This window comes from Budorcas taxicolor, chromosome 3 (assembly GCF_023091745.1).
Source record: "Budorcas taxicolor isolate Tak-1 chromosome 3, Takin1.1, whole genome shotgun sequence".
NCBI lineage: Eukaryota > Metazoa > Chordata > Mammalia > Artiodactyla > Bovidae > Budorcas > Budorcas taxicolor.
In genome coordinates, this window is record NC_068912.1 from 60,056,234 (window position 1) to 60,073,591 (window position 17,358).

The 17,358-nt window shown below is 36.1% G+C and overlaps 1 protein-coding gene across 1 annotated transcript in view; it reads left to right on the forward strand.

Annotated features, from left to right (window-relative positions):
* Window positions 1–17,358, forward strand: part of TTLL7 (tubulin tyrosine ligase like 7) — a 108,495-nt gene that overhangs the window by 52,050 nt on the left and 39,087 nt on the right. The window contains exons 14-18 of the mRNA XM_052637622.1: window positions 1,148–1,234; window positions 5,883–6,081; window positions 9,919–10,124; window positions 11,154–11,288; window positions 13,578–13,658. Of these exons, the coding sequence (XP_052493582.1) occupies window positions 1,148–1,234; window positions 5,883–6,081; window positions 9,919–10,124; window positions 11,154–11,288; window positions 13,578–13,658 (708 nt within the window). The remainder of the gene's footprint in view (window positions 1–1,147; window positions 1,235–5,882; window positions 6,082–9,918; window positions 10,125–11,153; window positions 11,289–13,577; window positions 13,659–17,358) is intronic.

Sequence of the window (17,358 nt, forward strand, 5' to 3'; positions counted from 1 at the left end):
CTGGTATAATTCCTTTTACATTACTTTTATCCATAGTTTTCTGATGTCTTAAAAAGTATGATTATTTAGTTTATCATCTTTTTTTAGCTGTTATGGTGAAAATATTGTCTATATGACCTTATTTCTCCTAACAAAAGTGGAACTCCTTACTTTTTAACTATTGTGTACTGCTGTCTTTAGAATTCATTGTAGGATTGTTGTTTAATCAAAGCTTTATAACAAGAATCTTTTGGTATTTTAATAACTAAATCTTAGGTTGGGATGAAGAGTGACCTTTTTTATGGATTTCCATTGCACAGTGAGATTTCTAGTTTCTTTTAACCCCCCTTTAAAAAAAAAAGAAACACAAATATAAATCATAAATATATAAGTGAAGATATGGTATTTTATATGTTGAATGAATAATGAAAGCAGTTGACTGTGCCACTTTTTAGTATAGCTATTATACCCCTGTTGCTCCTGTGTTTTCATAATGTTACCCTTTGACTTCAAAGTGACTCTCGAAGAGTGTAAGAGAAGATATTAGGCCTATAGAATGAAAACCTTTCATAAAGTTCTGAAGATGTTCTTGTTCAATAGTTAGAAATTTGAGTTTCATTAAATTGTGTCAGTTACCTAAATACTAACATTGGATTGTTCTAAATGAACCTATTAGGCCAGTCGTCAGTGTTCTGATAAAGTTGTAATTTTATTTTACACTAATCAATATGGAAATGATTGATGAAATTGTGGTCTAGAGAAATCAGAGTGAACTTTTAGGAATTTTAAAGTATCCAGTAGGCTAATTTATTGAAGTATTGTATTCTAAGATCTTTTTTTTAAACTTTATTTTTCTTTGCATTTTTATTTTTTATTTTTTTAAAATTTAAATTTATTTATTTTAATTGGAGGCTAATAATTTATGTTTTCATAAGGATATATTGTTTATGATTATCAATACATAATATTTTCAGCTTGGTACTATTTTTATTACCAGATTTTAGTGAAAGTTTTTTCAAGAGTTTGCCATGATCCTTTATTTCTCATTTGATCTGAACAATCTTTGTTAAATAGTTTTCAAAATCTTTACTGTACACCAAGACTGATGAACTTGGAAAAATTCTGGAGTCCATTAGTGATCATGATTTTAATTAAAATTTTTTTTAAGGAGGAAGACATTTTGGATCTTCTGGAACAATGTGAAATTGATGATGAAAAGCTGATGGGCAAAACTACCAAGTCTCGAGGACCAAAGGTACCTTCTCCCTTACTTCCTATCAAAGTAGACTCTTCTATGGATAGTTGATTTTCTTTTCACTTTTCTGACTCTATGAATGACTGATGCCACTTTAAAGAAACTTTGTGGACTATAGAATTAGATGACATTATCTTGTATTTAGGAGAAGCTTCATTTTGTTAGTTTTTCTCATTTTCTAATTCTATCCTTAATCAAGTGAAAGCCCTATGAGTCAGGGTCAAATGAGACCTAGAACTGGTACCATCATTATATACTCGGTACTAAGCTTTCTTTATATCTCCAGACATATAATTTTCAGAGATGTGTAGCATTTTAGATAGGACAAATCATGACTCTAGAGATACTAATGAGGAACCCCATTTTTACTAGCCCTGCAATATTAAATTTGTGTAAGGTAAAACAGTTAAAGTTTCTAAGAATACATAGAAATCTACCATGCTGGCAGAAATAGGCAAGTGTTTGCTCTACCTTCATCTGCTCTGTGCTTCATCCACGTGTTCTTTTGTTATATGTCAAAGGCTTTGCAAGTAAAGTAGGAAATTTGAGTTCTTAAAATCTTGGAAAGATTTTCATTTCACTTTTTTTCCGCTTTACATTTAAGCAGTACTGAAACTATCACTTCATCCTCACAGATATCCTGCTCTGTCATGCATTCATGATTTTTGTTACATGCCTGGAATGTCTGCTTATTAAAAAAATAATTGATTCACTGCTTGATTGACTAAAGTCCCCCTCCTAATCCAGCTGCTGTTGTGAAATCTTCCCCCCAAGCCTCTTATTAGATCTAGACCTTCTGTCCTCTCCTTCTAATGCTGTAACACAAATGACACTTTTATAAAACAGTTGCAACAAAAGATTGTATATTTGCCTTAGTATGAGCTTGTGAGTTCCTTGAAGATAGGAGGTATATTTCACCTTTACACCTTTAGCATCTGGCACTTAGTAGGTTCTCAAAACCATTAGTTAAATTTGTTGAATGTGTCCACAGGGACCTTGTTGACTAGTGGAAGGGCAGATAGGTGAACCAAAAACCAGGTATATTGTGGCAAGTACTGCAATTAAGAGGGTGAAAAGTGCTACAGCAACATAGAGAAGAAGGATTGGTAGACTATGGATGGCTTCATAAAGGAAGCACCATTTGAATTGCGTCTTGAGTAGTTCCCCAAACATACAAGAAGGGTAGAAAGACATTTATGGTAGAACAAACATGGAGGTATAACACTGCATACAGTACTGGAAAAACAAGGAATTTGGTATGACTCAAGTGAAAGATTCTTGGAGAGTAAATGGGTACAAGACGAACCTGGTGAAAGATACGTATCTGGTGAAGACCAGAAACGTGGATGTCAGGCATTGTTCTTTTGAATTACGTGTTCTCTATTAAAGAACTGTAGAAAATGTTGTTGATAATTCCTTTGGAACAAATATATTTTTAGAGTATGAGTAAAAGTGAATACCTTCATGTTATTGTTTCATTTTAGAAAATATAAGGAAGTTTCTAAACTTTTTATATTAATTATTTAGCAATTTGGAAAACCAGATGTGAGGCAACGTAGGTGCACAATATTTGTGGAAGATCTACAAATACAAAGGCTTTAGGTCACCCTTCTACTGTCTTATAATTTTGTTTAGCTTTGTCAAATAAGACTTATCATCCAAATAAAAATATTACCTCCAAGAGGACAGAATTCACACTGTGTATTTCTCAACCCCTCTTATTCCAGGCAAATGGAATAATGTAGGGGCTAACAATGGTGGCACTAGGGGTAAAAAACCTGCCTGCCAATGAAGGAGACATAAGAGACACACGTTCAATCTCTGGGTTGCGAAGATCCCCTGGAAAAGGGAATGGCAACCCACTCCAGCATTCTTGCCTGGGGAATCCCATGGACAGAGGAGCCTGACAGGGGATAGTCCATGGGGTTGCAAAGAGTCAGACATGACTAAAACAGCTTGGCACATAGCACAGCACAACAATGTATTTCTTGAAATGAAATGAAATGATTAATTTCTGTAGTTATTAACACTAGAAATATTTTGAAGTACTGAAAGTTGCATAATAAATCTGAAATAAAAGTACTTTTAAAACTTCTAGCATCCTGTACACCGAGGGGTCTGGAGTGTACTAAATTTCAAAATGGCCTTTCCTTTTTAGAGGGATGTTATCACACACCAAATATTGATTTCCAGTGTATTTACTGGTAGAATAATTGAAAGTATTCAAGGTTAAGTGAAACTGGTACTAGGAGAAACAAAGTTTCAATTATTTAAGAATATAAGAAATATTAATTAGCTATTATATACATAAAGGTGTGCTTATTTGCTCAGTTGTGTATACATAAATAATATCACATAAAGTATTATCATTGTTCTTCTGTCAAGTAGAATGTATTTGGTATTTGTTTTATTATTCTTTATACCATTTATATAGTTTTAATATGCAACCAAGTTCATAATACAGTTGGACATAAAATGAATGATATGGCTTGTGTTAGAACTCAATACCAGTTTACAAATTTCATTTTGTAGTTAAGGCACTGTTTGGAGTTTATTTGCTATGACTTCTTATTAATTACTGCTTAAATAATGTATTTTTAACTAGTCCCAAATGCATGTATGAAACAAAGATTTAGCTGTCTATTTCTGTTTGCGACTCTTTGTAGACTCAAATAACCATTATGTAGTCAAGTTCCTTAAGAAACTTTAAAGCTGTTTGCCTACTTGAAGGAAGGTACTACTAGCAAGCTTCATTGTGCCATTGTTTCTTCTGGGTATGCTACACTTCTGAAGAAACATCCTTTCTCTAGAATTCGTATTCCCCAAGACTATCAAAATGTTTGATGATTGTGTTACTGGTAAATGTTTTTCTGTGTATCCCTTTGAACATTGTTAGCTCTCAGTAAATATTAGACTATCAAAAGAAGAACATATCTTAAATACAAGTTGGTACTTTAGTATATTAAATTAATTCCCTGCTTTCTTTTTCATCCTTTGCTAAGACAGCGACTTTAAGACTGTGCTTTGGCTTACTGTGTATTCTAGGCACTTTGTGAAGTGCTTTTTCTTTCGTTATCTCTCCATCCTACACTGCTACATGAGAGGACATACCCCATTTCCATGAAATCCCAGGGTAACCAAGGATTTCATTACAGTGTATGCTAACATCAAAACATTTTTGTTTGATTTAACAGAGAACAAGAAACTAGTATACAATTGCACGAACCTTCCCTAGCAGGAGTAAGAGGCATATAGAACGTTTAATTGTCTCTTAAAATGACTAGGTTACGAAACCATGTTACTCTACTTGGCTGTTCATGTTCTTTCTGAAGTGGAGATGTTCCACTTCCCTTACATTTTATTCCTTCAGCTGTCATCATTGGAAACACATTGACTGGGAGATTCAGCAACAAGTGATTCTGATAGAGATACTGGAACATGATATCACGGCATTTTGAATCTTTACAAACTTATCCATCTACATAGCACTTATTTTCTTAAAAAATTATGTAATACTGAAGTTTTTATATTATATCTCCTTTTAAAATGTAGCGTGGGCAATGAAAAGCAATGTTGTTCCATTATGACCAGACCCTATGTGTCAAAGGTAGGAATCCTCCAAGAAAAGACATGAGCCATTTGGAACGTGGAAACCTAACTAAAAATTTCGTTTCTTGAAGTGTCCATAATGAAGTTAGACATGTGAGGAATATCTTGCTTCTTGTTGCACATTATTCAAATGGATAGGCTCATAGACTGTTTTCAGATGTGGCCTGTTTTGTTTATAGTGAATTATCTTACTTACAATGGCTTATCGGACTGCTGCCTTCTTATTTTGTTTTTTGCCTCTTTTGATTTTCTTTTTATTCCTTCTCTCCTCTTCCGTTCTCTCTCACAAACTCACATGCACGCATACACATATACACATTTATTGAGTGATTTTGAACATTTTGTTGGTCAGCCTCTAGTCTTACTCTTTGCAACCCCAGTGGACTGCAGCACACCAGGCTTCCCTGTCATTCACTATCTGCCGCAGTTTGCTCACTCATGTCCATTTAGTTGGTGATGCCATCCAACCATTTCACCCTCTGTCTTCCTGACCTCAATCTTTCCCAGCATCAAGGTCGTTTCCAATGAGTTGGTTCTTCACATCAGTGGCCAAAGTACTGGAGCTTCAGCTTCAGCGTCAGTCCTTGCAATGTATATTTAGGGTTGATTTCCTTTAGGATTGACTGGTTTGATCTCCTTGCAGTTCAAGGGACTCTCACGAGTCTTTTCCAACACCAGAGTTCAAAAGCATCAATTCTTCAGCACTCAGCCTTCTTTATAGTCCAACTCTCACATCCGTACATGACTATTGGAAAAGCCATAGCTTTGACTCTATGGACCTTGGTCAGCAAAGTGATGTCTCTGCTTTTTAATACACTGTCTGGGTTTGTCATGGCTTTTCTTCCAAGGAGCAAGTGTCTTTTAATTTCATGTCTGCAGTCACCATCTGCAGTGATTTTGAAGCCCATGAAAATAAAATCTGCCACCTTTTCCACTTTTTCCTCATCTCTTTGCCAAGTGGGAAACTAGAAATACTAAACTAATCATGTGCATAAGACTTTCTGAATTCTAACAAAATAAACATTTCCTTCCATTTTAGCCCCTGTCTTCCATGCCTGAGAGTACCGAGATAATGAAAAGACAGAAGTACTACAGCAGTGACAGCAGCTATGGCAGTAGCAACAGCTCTTCAGAATCCGACGAAAATGAGAAAGACGAGTACCAAAACAAGAAAAGAGGAAAGCAAGTTACATATAATCTTAAACAGTCCAACCACTACAAATTAATCCAACCATCCAGTAAGTTAAATTCTGCTAGCTTAGTTTTTATGTGAAAACGTATGGAACTGAAATCACTGAACTCAATAAAAGACCTTGGGCCAAATGAACCAATCTGTGTGAGGAGACCTAGATTCTACCCCACTTCCTTCCCCAGCCAGACCTCAGTTAGGTCTGGATCCCACAAACCCTTTCAGGGTCTGCAAATGGAAAACAAAAGGGGTTTGACGTAAGGATCTCTGTAGTCTTTTGTTCCATATTTCAAAGTCTTCGTTAAGTCCTAAATTTCTGCATGAATCTTTGAAACTGTGCCTCATGGTTGATCTGCTGATGGCATTCTCTTTTAAGCCCCAGTATTCTCTCATTCCGTTCCACATTCTGTCATTCATTTTGTTTTATATTCTCCCCTATTTCAAAAAACGTGTGTCTCTCTAGGTATTTGACTTGAATGTATCTGTGAGCCACACAATTGTGAAATAGTTGAAGTTTTGTTCCCTCTCATTTTCATCATGGGTAAGCACTTCAGTCAGGACTTTGGTGTTCAGGAAGTATTCAGGAGAAGAACCAACCAGCTTCTCTGTTTCCTTCTTTCCTGCTGCCGTTTTCTGCTTTCTTCCTTTATTTCTTTCCCCATTTTCTCTCTCTTTCATTCCTTTTTCAATCCCAAATGTCCAGTGTTGTGTCTGTGATTCCTCTTTCATCCCCAGATGTCCAGCTTGGTGTTGGTGTTGCCCAGGCTCAGTCGGATACCCCTTCCTGATGTTGTCTGCAATGCAGGACTTCTCTTAGCCTCTGTCACTCATCTCTCTGACTGCCTCGTCCTCCACTGTCCCAGAGCTCCACAAAGGGGCTGGTTCAGTTACTCAGTAAACACATTTCTGAGCCTCTGTTGCTCTGGCCCCAGCAATGGCTTACTATGGTAGTTTCCTGATAAACTCGGCCATCCATACTTATGGGAAAAATGCATAAGAATTGCAGAATTAATATATGAAGATTTTTAATGATCTTTCTTTTACTTTCAAATTATTCCATAAAAATACTTCCTGTCTTTGAGAGCTTGTATGTTTTGAGGGGAAGTAGCGTATTACATTTCATTTTTTATTTACTCTTTTAATGTATGTTTATTGAGCACCTGTTTCAGAGTTTGTAAGCTCTTTTATCCATTATTTCCTTTATCATAAGGACTCCTTAAGTACTTTCAGTATGTCTCTGTGTAAGTATGGCTCTGTTTCTCTTTTGGAAGCTGACATTGTTCTGCCCAGATTTAATTGGTTTTGGAGCCCCTTTCCTATTGGCTAATGTGTATATCCCTAACAACATGAACTGACAGAGGATGGAATAGGGATGAGAAAAACTACTAGTGTTCTTGTACTCAGATTCTTTTTTCTTCTAAGACCAGGAGTTTTAATAAATTGAGATTAGACAAAGAGTATACTAAAAGTGTTTTTAAGTATAAATTCACATTTTAAAGCTTGTCTAATTCAATTAACACCTTTCTCCTTATTAGTTGTATTTTGTTTTGGTAGCCATTGAGAATTGCAGCAAAGGTTTCAATTTCTTATATTCTCTATTTAATCTTACGCTAAGGAATGTTATGGCCACAAGCCTTCTTTGAATTTTCTCTCCAAAGAGATGTTGATAACTGAGGATGAAAATTCAGATTATGTACAATGCTTTCTGTTGTAGAGGGTTAATATAGGAAATTTAAACTTGTTACAGTATCAAAGGATATATTTTGATTTGATATATGGTAGTCCCATGCAAAACTATATGAAGTATTTTTTCTCAGATAATTTATGCATGAAAGTTTCAACCATTTTTTGTTAGTCTACCTAAATATCATTGACACATCTAACTACTTAGTTATTCTGTCTGAATTCTAATGTATGCAGAAGAAAAAATGAAAATCTCTTGTGATTCAAGAGAAAGTCTTGTTTTCCTTCTGCAGCTATAATCAGATTATATCTATCCAAACCATCATCATAAGCCCTTGAAGGAAGAGGGCCAAGGTGTACGTATTAGTACATGTTTTATGAGTATTCCTTAGGAGAAGATTGACCAATGGTGTGTTTCCCACACAGCCCTTTTCAGAAGTGCCATTCTTTCAAAAACTAGTTTGACTTTCAGAAGGAGATTAACAGTTGGAACAAATGGAAGCTTGTTTTGGTTGTTTGTTTGACATCTTTTATAGCTTGAATGAGTCTACTTTTTTATACTCTGCAGAACTAAATAGGACTAATAGACTTATCATCAATTCAAAATATCCTTTAGAACTACATCTCTAAATATAAGGCTCAAGTCCATTGCCTTTATAAAGGTTTACATTTTTTCAGCTATTGAAGGGAAACATTTGGGTATTGAACCTGCCTTTGTGAGTTTTATGAAATTATTTAATTAATGAAGAGTGATATATTTCCTCAGCAGAGAGAAAATATACAACAGAGGGTATATGGCACATATGTGTGTTCATAGTATTGAATAATGTTCTATCTCTTTGTGTCAGGCATTAAAATTTGTCAAGAATAATTGGTTCTCCCTTTAAATGTTCTCAATTTGTACAAGCATAGAAGATAGTCTATGATTTTTGCTCGTTGTTCTGATAACAATCATTGATCCAGACATTTTTTTCTTCATTTAAATATTTTACTAGGGTAATTTAAATCTAATTTTTAAAATTCGTCTGTCCTGTGAATAAAGACTTGTCTGTCTAGTACTGCTCTTATAATAACCAGCTATATAATCTTTGTTTTTCTTCTGTTATGTTATTATTATTGCAATAATTGCATCCTTCCTAGGTGGTGCAGTGATAATCAACCCACCCTCCAATGTAGGAGCCGCAAGAGATGCAAGTTTAATCCCTGGGTTGGGAAGATCCCCTGGAGTAGGAAATGGCAACCCGCTTCAGTATTCTTGCCAGAAAAATGCCATGGCAGGTTACAGTCCATGGAGTCGCAAGGAGTCAGATATGACTGAGCACGCAATCATACGTTATTATTATTATTTTATTTTCATGGGCCCTAAATTTGATAACATCCATTTATCCTGACCATTCTCCCCTATTCATTTTCCCCTGTGAATCCTACTGTAAAATATTCTGTTTCTAACATCTGCACAGATTCTGATAAGTGACCAGTCTACATTATAGAAAAAGGGAGCATGCTGGCATTAAGTCAGGATTTAGAACTGAACCTGGCAATCTTCTTGTCATGTGACAAGTTCTTTCTCTGAGTCTCCACATGATAGAGATTTGTACTTCAGAGGGTTTCTGTGAGAACAAAGATAATAGTGTACCACCTAGCAGTACCACCTAGCATGATGCCTGGTTTGTAGACTGTGTTCCATACATGTTAGCTTTCTGTTCTTCTGGTCCTTTTGTCAAGTTTCAAGAATAGAACACTAAAGTACTGTTTAAGTATTATTCTCACAAGAGCCATTCTTTATACATGACAGGGTTTCTGCACTATGTTCACTGTTTAAATAGAATAAATAACTCCAAATTTATATTCTCATGATGATGCCGATGCTTTGACACTTACTGCCACCCTTCTAGGGCTTCTTTGGTGGCTCAGCAGTAAAGAACCCGCCTGCCAATTCAGGAGATGTGGATTCGATCCCTGGGTTGGAAAGATCCCCTGGAGAAGGAAATGGCAACCCACTCCAGTGTTCTAGCCTGGAAAATCCCATGGACAGAGGAGATTGGTGGGCTATGGTCCCTAGGGTCAGAAAGAGTCAGACATGACTTAGGAACTAAAACAACAAGAAGTCACCCTACTGATCATTAGTTTGTATAGATACAATACAGTGGAGGACTTCTACTAACTCTGCCACTGTGCGATCCCTTTTCTTCATCATCCGTAGGCTCCATAAGGCGTTCAGTCAGTTGTCCTCGGTCCATCTCTTCTCAGTCACCATCCTGTGCAGACATCCGCCCCTTTTCTGCTCAACAAGTGATATCAGCATCCCGGCCGATTTCAGGGTCTCGGTCACATTCTTTAAACCGTGCCTCCTCCTACACGAGGCATCTGCCTCAAAGTAATGATGCCAGCTCCTCTGACTCTCTGACGGTAAGTCTTCTGTTTTGCTCCCCTGCGATGAGGGCTGTACTCAGGATTTAGGTGGCAGAGGGATTAGCTGGGAGGAGGATAGATTGAACATCAAATCCTTTCTATTCAACTCATGGTCTTTCTTCACCTATAACCAAGTATGGATTCTTGAAAGGCTGGCTTCACTGTATCACAGAACTTGAGGAAGAACACTGAGAATATATTTATTTTCCATTTGTTCATGGAGTAGGGTAATTTTGCACTGATTGTACAGTGTGTCTGAATTTGGGGAATTTTGTTTTATGGAATGGGACTATTGATAAATAAGTTAAAAAATTAACTATTGGTAAATTATCTTTAGAACACTGAAGTATGGAATTTTAAATAATGTTTTCTGTATATTAAATTAGCATACAGTATTATATATATACATATATATATAATATTTCCTCCTTTAGCATAAATCCTAGAGATTCAGTATTGAGGAAGTCAGTGAATTTTTTTGCAATCAAGTTTTCTATTAAATGCTCAAATATTGGGTTGACCAACAAGTTCAATAAGGTTTAAAAGCCAAATGAACTTGTTGGCCAACTCAGTAGATACCTCCATGTTCATTTACATAGACCAATGACTTATTTAATTTGTTTATTTAATGTGGGTATGCTTCCAAAGGAAAGAGTCTGAAAAGTATAAGTGAATGAATTTCACTTGGTAACAAGTTTCTTTCTTTTCTTTTTTTTGCTAATCATGAATTGCCTGAGACATATGTAGAAAATGAAACTTTTTTAAACACTCATATTTTTGTTTTGGTATTTTGAGCTACATAAAATGCAACTGTGTGGAAGTGTGAAAGACACTCTTGGAAAATCATATCCATTTAATCCTAAGATTTTAATGCTAAGAACAAATGCAAAAACGTTATTTTCTTCCTTTTTCATTGTTATTTTTTCAATTGAAAGTGCATCGTTTTTACCTAGAAAAATCTTTTAGATTATAGTGACACAGTGAAATAAGACCCCCTCCAAATATCTGTATTTTTTCAAATTTAAGAGTGAGTCTTTGCGGAAACTGAGACCAAAAGATCAAGAAGATGATCTAACAAGTCAGACCTTATTTGTTCTCAAGGATATGAAGATCCGGTTTCCAGGAAAATCAGATGCAGAATCATTAATTCTGATAGAAGATGTGAGTATTTGATGTACATAAAATTCCAAGGAGCTCATACATTTTTATTCTTCTTCTTAAAATATTAAGATTTATTCCTGATGTCATTATCTTCAGTGACATAGCAAACTTAAATGACCTCCACAAGCTTTAGAAGATACAGAGGTTATTTGAATTATTATGATTCATGAGCAATTAGATCACATTTATAATCAGCAATGCAAAATATCTTTTAGTGTACAGTCCTATTTTAATGATGCTTCATCAAGTTGAAAATAATTAGTGTTAAGTAGTTATTTGTTCTTAATGATTAAAGACACATCAAGTTAAGCTTGCTTCTATAAAGATTTTAAAAGATTTAATATGGAATGAGATAATAAGGAAAAAAGTGGGCCATGGGCATGAAGTAAATATTTGAATATGATACCTTGAATGGTATTAGTCGAATTTTGAAATGGCTTACGTTGTGTTTTCTTGTTACATATGCATTTGCGCCACCCAGTGGAACGTTCTAAAATGGCAGCGTCCTAAAAGTCACATTAAAGTATGTAACTTACTCCTGATTTAGAAAGAAGGTCCAAGATATTAAAATATTCGAGCGGAATAGCATTTCTTCACTCAAAGTTCTATTGATATTTCTTCATTAAAACATCCTTTCAAATTGTCATTCTTAGATAACTTCTCAGTAATAGAATGTTGTTTTCTGGGTTGTTGTTTTTTTTTTTTTTTCGTTTCGTTTTTCACCCGGAGAAGGCACCATCTAGTGGCCAGTTGTAGGACAGAAACCACAGCCATGCAGTTGGCTTTTTTTCACTTTTTAGCAGTACTTTAGACCTATCCTGCGGAGAAGGCAATGGCACCCCACTCCAGTACTCTTGCCTGGCAAATCCCATGGGCGGAGGAGCCTGGTGGGCTGCAGTCCATGGGGTCTCTAAGAGTTGGACACGACTGAGCGACTTCACTTTCACTTTTCACTTTCATGCATTGGAGAAGGAAATGGCAACCCACTCCAGTGTTCTTGCCTGGAGGATCCCAGGGACGAGGGGGCCTGGTGGGTTGCCGTCTATGGGGTCGCACAGAGTCGGACACAACTGAAGCGACCTAGCAGCAGCAGCAGCAGCAGACCTATCCTGACGATCTGTGATATTAATGTATTATACAATTAGATTTGAGTTTTTTGCTGTTTCGTTAGTTGTATTTGAAGTAGCGTATTGGAGAAGGAAATGGCAGCCCACTTCAGTGTTCTTGCCTGGAGAATCCCAGGGACGAGGGAGCCTGGTGGTCTGCCGTCTATGGGGTCACACAGAGTCGGACACGACTGAAGCGACTTAGCAGGAGCAGCAGCAGCAGACTTATCTAAAGCACTGTCTAGAAACAAAACAACCAAAAACAATAATAAAAAAGACTTTTGTAGTTAAAAATCAATAATGGCAATTTGTATTTTGCAATCATAGTTATAACCAAAACCCCCAAATTTTATGCTTTGTGTTTGTTATATATATATTTTAAAAAGTGAAAATGGTATGTTGTTTACAAATGAGATGCTATTTGTTACATCAAGGGAGAAGGAAGAAAAATGAACATTAGTTGTAAAACATTATGCTAGATATATTTCTATTGATATTGTTATCTTATTCAATAGAGGAGAGGTTGTGTTTTTGCACCAGACATTTTATTTATATTTCTTAAATGTAAGTTGTATACTACATTTTTCAGTCAAGTAGATGAAAAATTAGATAATTTTAGAGTAAAACTAATGTTTGTGGATAACTGTGGTTCTTCTGTAAAGAACATGTGTATAGGCTTATATACTTGATATAATATTTTAGACATTAGGTTAGTTACAACATGTTTTCTTATGCAGCAACTATTTTAATCTACTTGTTATAGTGTATATAACTAGAATATATATTCAGAAAATTTGCATATTTGCACCAAAAAATAAAAGGGGATAATACAATCCTAATTATATATAAGCTATTTTCTAATGTGCTATTCAATATTTTGTTATTATGAATGATGCTGTAAATACAGTTCTTGGAATTAAAATGAAAAATCTATATTTTTGGCTTCTTCCCAGTCCATATATTCCTGAAGACATTTGAGTTTCATTAATTAAAGATTGTTTGCTTTTTACAGCAAGAAGAGAAAAACTTTAAATTCAGATGGCTTCTTTATTTATGTTAAAAAAATCTTAGCACTCTTTTTTTTTTAATGAAAGTAGGCATCCTTTATTTCAAACAGTATTATAGTGTTTTCATTTCACAAATTAATTGCATTAACTTTCTTAATATTTCTTCCCTCAAACAGATCATTGATAACTGGAAGTATCATAAAACAAAAGTGGCTTCATATTGGCTCATAAAATTGGACTCTGTAAAACAACGAAAAGTGAGTAATGAATACCCCAAAACAGGTTTTTGCTCTTTTGGATTATGTATTAACCTAGGATCGTTAAACCACATTCATAAACTATACACATGCTCATTTGTTTACTAGTTTCCTTTACAAACATTTGTTATCAACTATGTTTCAGGTGCTGTTCTAGGTTCTGAGGGTAAACAAGCAGATTGAAAAAAATCCTACGGTCTCATAGAGCTTGTATTCTAGTTAAGGTGTTTGATAATAAATCAATATATAACAGAATGTATGGTGGTATTAAGTACTGTGGAGAAAAATAAATCAGGATTAAAAATTGAGAGAAGATGACCTAAATGAAATGAGAAAAACAATATGCAGACATCTATAGCTACATTGCATCAGACAGAGGGAAGAGCAGATACAGAGGCCTGGGGTTTAAGTTAGCCTGGTCTGTCCATGAGTGATGTGTTGGTGACAGTTGAAGTTGAATAGATAAGCAGGGATCAGATCACCGCTTTACGGGTTGTGGAAATACTTAGGGTTTTATTCCAAGTGATGGAACACCACCAGGAAGTTTTGAACAGAGGAGTTACATAGTATGGTTTCTAATTTAGAGGGATCATGAGAGCTACTTGTGAAGAACAGAACTAGGGTAAATGGAAAATGGCAGAACAGAAGTAGAGACTAGGTACTCTATGGTTTTTAGAGTAACTAAGCTGAGAACTAATGGTTGCTTAGCTAGGTTGATAAATGAATTGAGTGTATACTGGAGAAAGAACAGGGCTTTATTTTCCCCGTTGTTTTGTTTTGCTTTGATTTTGAACATAACTAAAGTTGATACATTGATTAGACATCTAATGCAGATGTTGAGTGTGTCATTGTATAGATGAGTTCAGAGCTAAGGCTGTATATGGAGATACAAAATGTAAGAGTCACTATTAGAAAAGGCAGAGGAACCAGAGATCATACTGCCAACATCCACTGGATCATTGAAAAAACAAGAGAGTTCCAAAAAAACATCTACTTCTGCTTTATTGACCATGCCAAAGCCTTTGACTGTGTGGATCACAACAAACTGTGGGAAATTCTTCAAGAGATGGGAATACCAGACTACCTGACCTGCCTTCTGAGAAATCTGTATGCAGGTCAAGAAGCAACAGTTAGAACTGGACATGGAACAACAGACTGTTTCCAATTTGGGAAAAGAGTAACTCAAGGCTGTATATTGTTACCCTGCTTATTTAACTCATGTGCAGAGTACATCATGACAAATGCTGGGCTAGATGAAGCACAAGCTGGAATCAAGATTTCTGGGAGAAATATCAATAACCTCAGATATGCAGATGACACCACCCTATGGCAGAAAGTGAAGAAGAACTAAAGAGCCTCTTGATGAAAGTGAAAGAGGAGAGTGAAAAAGTTGGCTTAAAACTCAACATTTAGAAAACTAAGATCATGGCATCTGGTCCCATCACTTCATGACAAATAGATGGGGAAACAATGGAAACAGTGACAGACTTTATTTCTGGGGGCTCCAGAATCACTGCAGATGGTGATTGCAGCCATGAAATTAAAAGACGCTTGCTCCTTGGAAGAAAAGCTATGACCAACCTAGACAGCATATTAAAAAGTAGAGACATTACTTTGCCAACAAAGGTCCATATAGTCAAAGCTATGGTTTCTCCAATAATCATGTATAGATGTGAGAGTTGGACTAAAAAGAAAGCTGAGCACTGAAGAATTGATGCTTTTGAACTGTGGTGTTGGAGAAGACTCTTCAGAGTCCCATGGACAGCAAGGAGATCCAACCAGTCCATCCTAAAGGAGATCAGTCCTGGGTGTTCATTGGAAGGACTGATGCTGAAGCTGAAACTCCAATACTTTGGCCACCTGATGCAGAGAACTGACTCACTGAAAAAGACCCTGATGCTGGAAAAGACTGAAGGCTGGAGGAGAAGGGGACAACAGAGGATGAGATGGTTGGATAGCGTCACCGACTCAAAGGACATGAGCTTGAGTAAGCTCCTGGAGTTGGTGATGGACAGGGAAGCCTGGTGTGCTGCAGTCCATGGGGTCACAAAGAGTCAGACCTGACTGAGCAACTGAACTGAAGTGAACTGAAGATATTTAAGCCTCGGGACTAGATGAGATTACCTCAAGAGTAAGTGTGATTACAGAACAGGAGAGTTTTGAGGGCTGAGCCTGGGATCAGTTCTATGTATAGAAATCAGAGAAATGGGGTAGAGGGGTTAATCTAAGGGGACTGAGAGGGAGCAGCGAGTAAAGTCTGAAACATCATGAGAACTGGGTTACCTTGAAATCAGCTAATCACTTTAGGGATGGAGTGGGCAACTGAACTAGATGTTGCTGATGAGAGTTATAACATGAGCACCATGCCCTGACTGTTTTTGGTAACTTTGAGGATAGTGGTTACCAGCTGAGCTACCAGGGAAGGTCATAACAAATTCAGAGGAATGGTGCAGAGTAAACCTCGATGGAGGAGGTTCAAGAAATGGGAAAAATTATGGCTAGTCCAGGCATTTTTTCAAGGAATTTTGCTGGAGAGGGAAAAGGGAAATATAGTGGTAGCTGGAGAGGGATGTGGGTTAATGACAAGGTGTTTTTTGTTTGTTTTTTAAAAAGATGCAGCTATCTACAGTTGTTAGTTGCTGATGAGAAGGATCCAGGAGAGACGAATGGTACAGGAAAGAGTGGTGATAGGAAATCCTCCAGCAAGTAATCTAGGAAAGGTTTGTCCTAACTAGGAGCATTTATTCTAATAGGGAAGGTAGAATCTGTGGCACTGTGGTGGAAAGATGTGAAAGTTTTCTTCTGGTGGGGAGGGGCTTTGGAAATTTGAGGACATAGTACAGTATCTCACAGAGTAGGAGAAGAGAATGGCCAGCAGCCTGAGGGGCCCATAGATGGACTGCAACATTATGTTGGGGGAGCTGTTATTTTAGTAGCTATAGTGAAGCTGTTATATTCCTAAATAATGCAAACTATCACTTCCCCTTTCTGAAATGTGTTGCTAATAAGGTGAAAGTTGACACTGATCAAATGATGACTTTGAAATTAGGTACTTTCCTCTGAGTAAACTGAAACCATAATTAAGCATTAACTCATTCAACAAAGGACAATTTAGTGTCCTGTCACGTGCCAAGTGTTGTTCAGGAGAGTGTAGCAAAGCTGGTAGCAGAGGTAGGTTGGAAACATTCTGTAAGCCCAGAATTTCTGTTCTCTGAGTCACTGACTGTACGTAGCCTTGATTCATTAAAAAACAAACCTCTTACTGGAATGTTGAATCTTTTTGTAAGTACAATGTACTTTTTCTAACCTAGATGATAAAGTAAGTTGGTAATGAAAACAGATAGCCCAGAAACAGATTAAAATATTCATAAGATATTAATACCTGATAAATATGACATTTCAAATCAATGGAGTAAAGATAAATTTTCCCATAAATGATACTAAAACAATTGATGATTTGTAAGAAAATTAAGTTGGAGCATTATCTCTCACCCTATGCAAAAATAAATTCCAGAAAATGCTGTTCTGTTTTTTTTACATGTGATATGATTATACAGAGTGATCAAATGATGTATGTGTCTGATAGTAGTACTATTTATGAATTAGGTGAAACTATTTTGTGTTTTAAGGTTGTCATGCTCAATTGTGTTTATAAATTTCAAGTAAAAATATTTGACAACAAGAAAGCCAGTGTAATAAT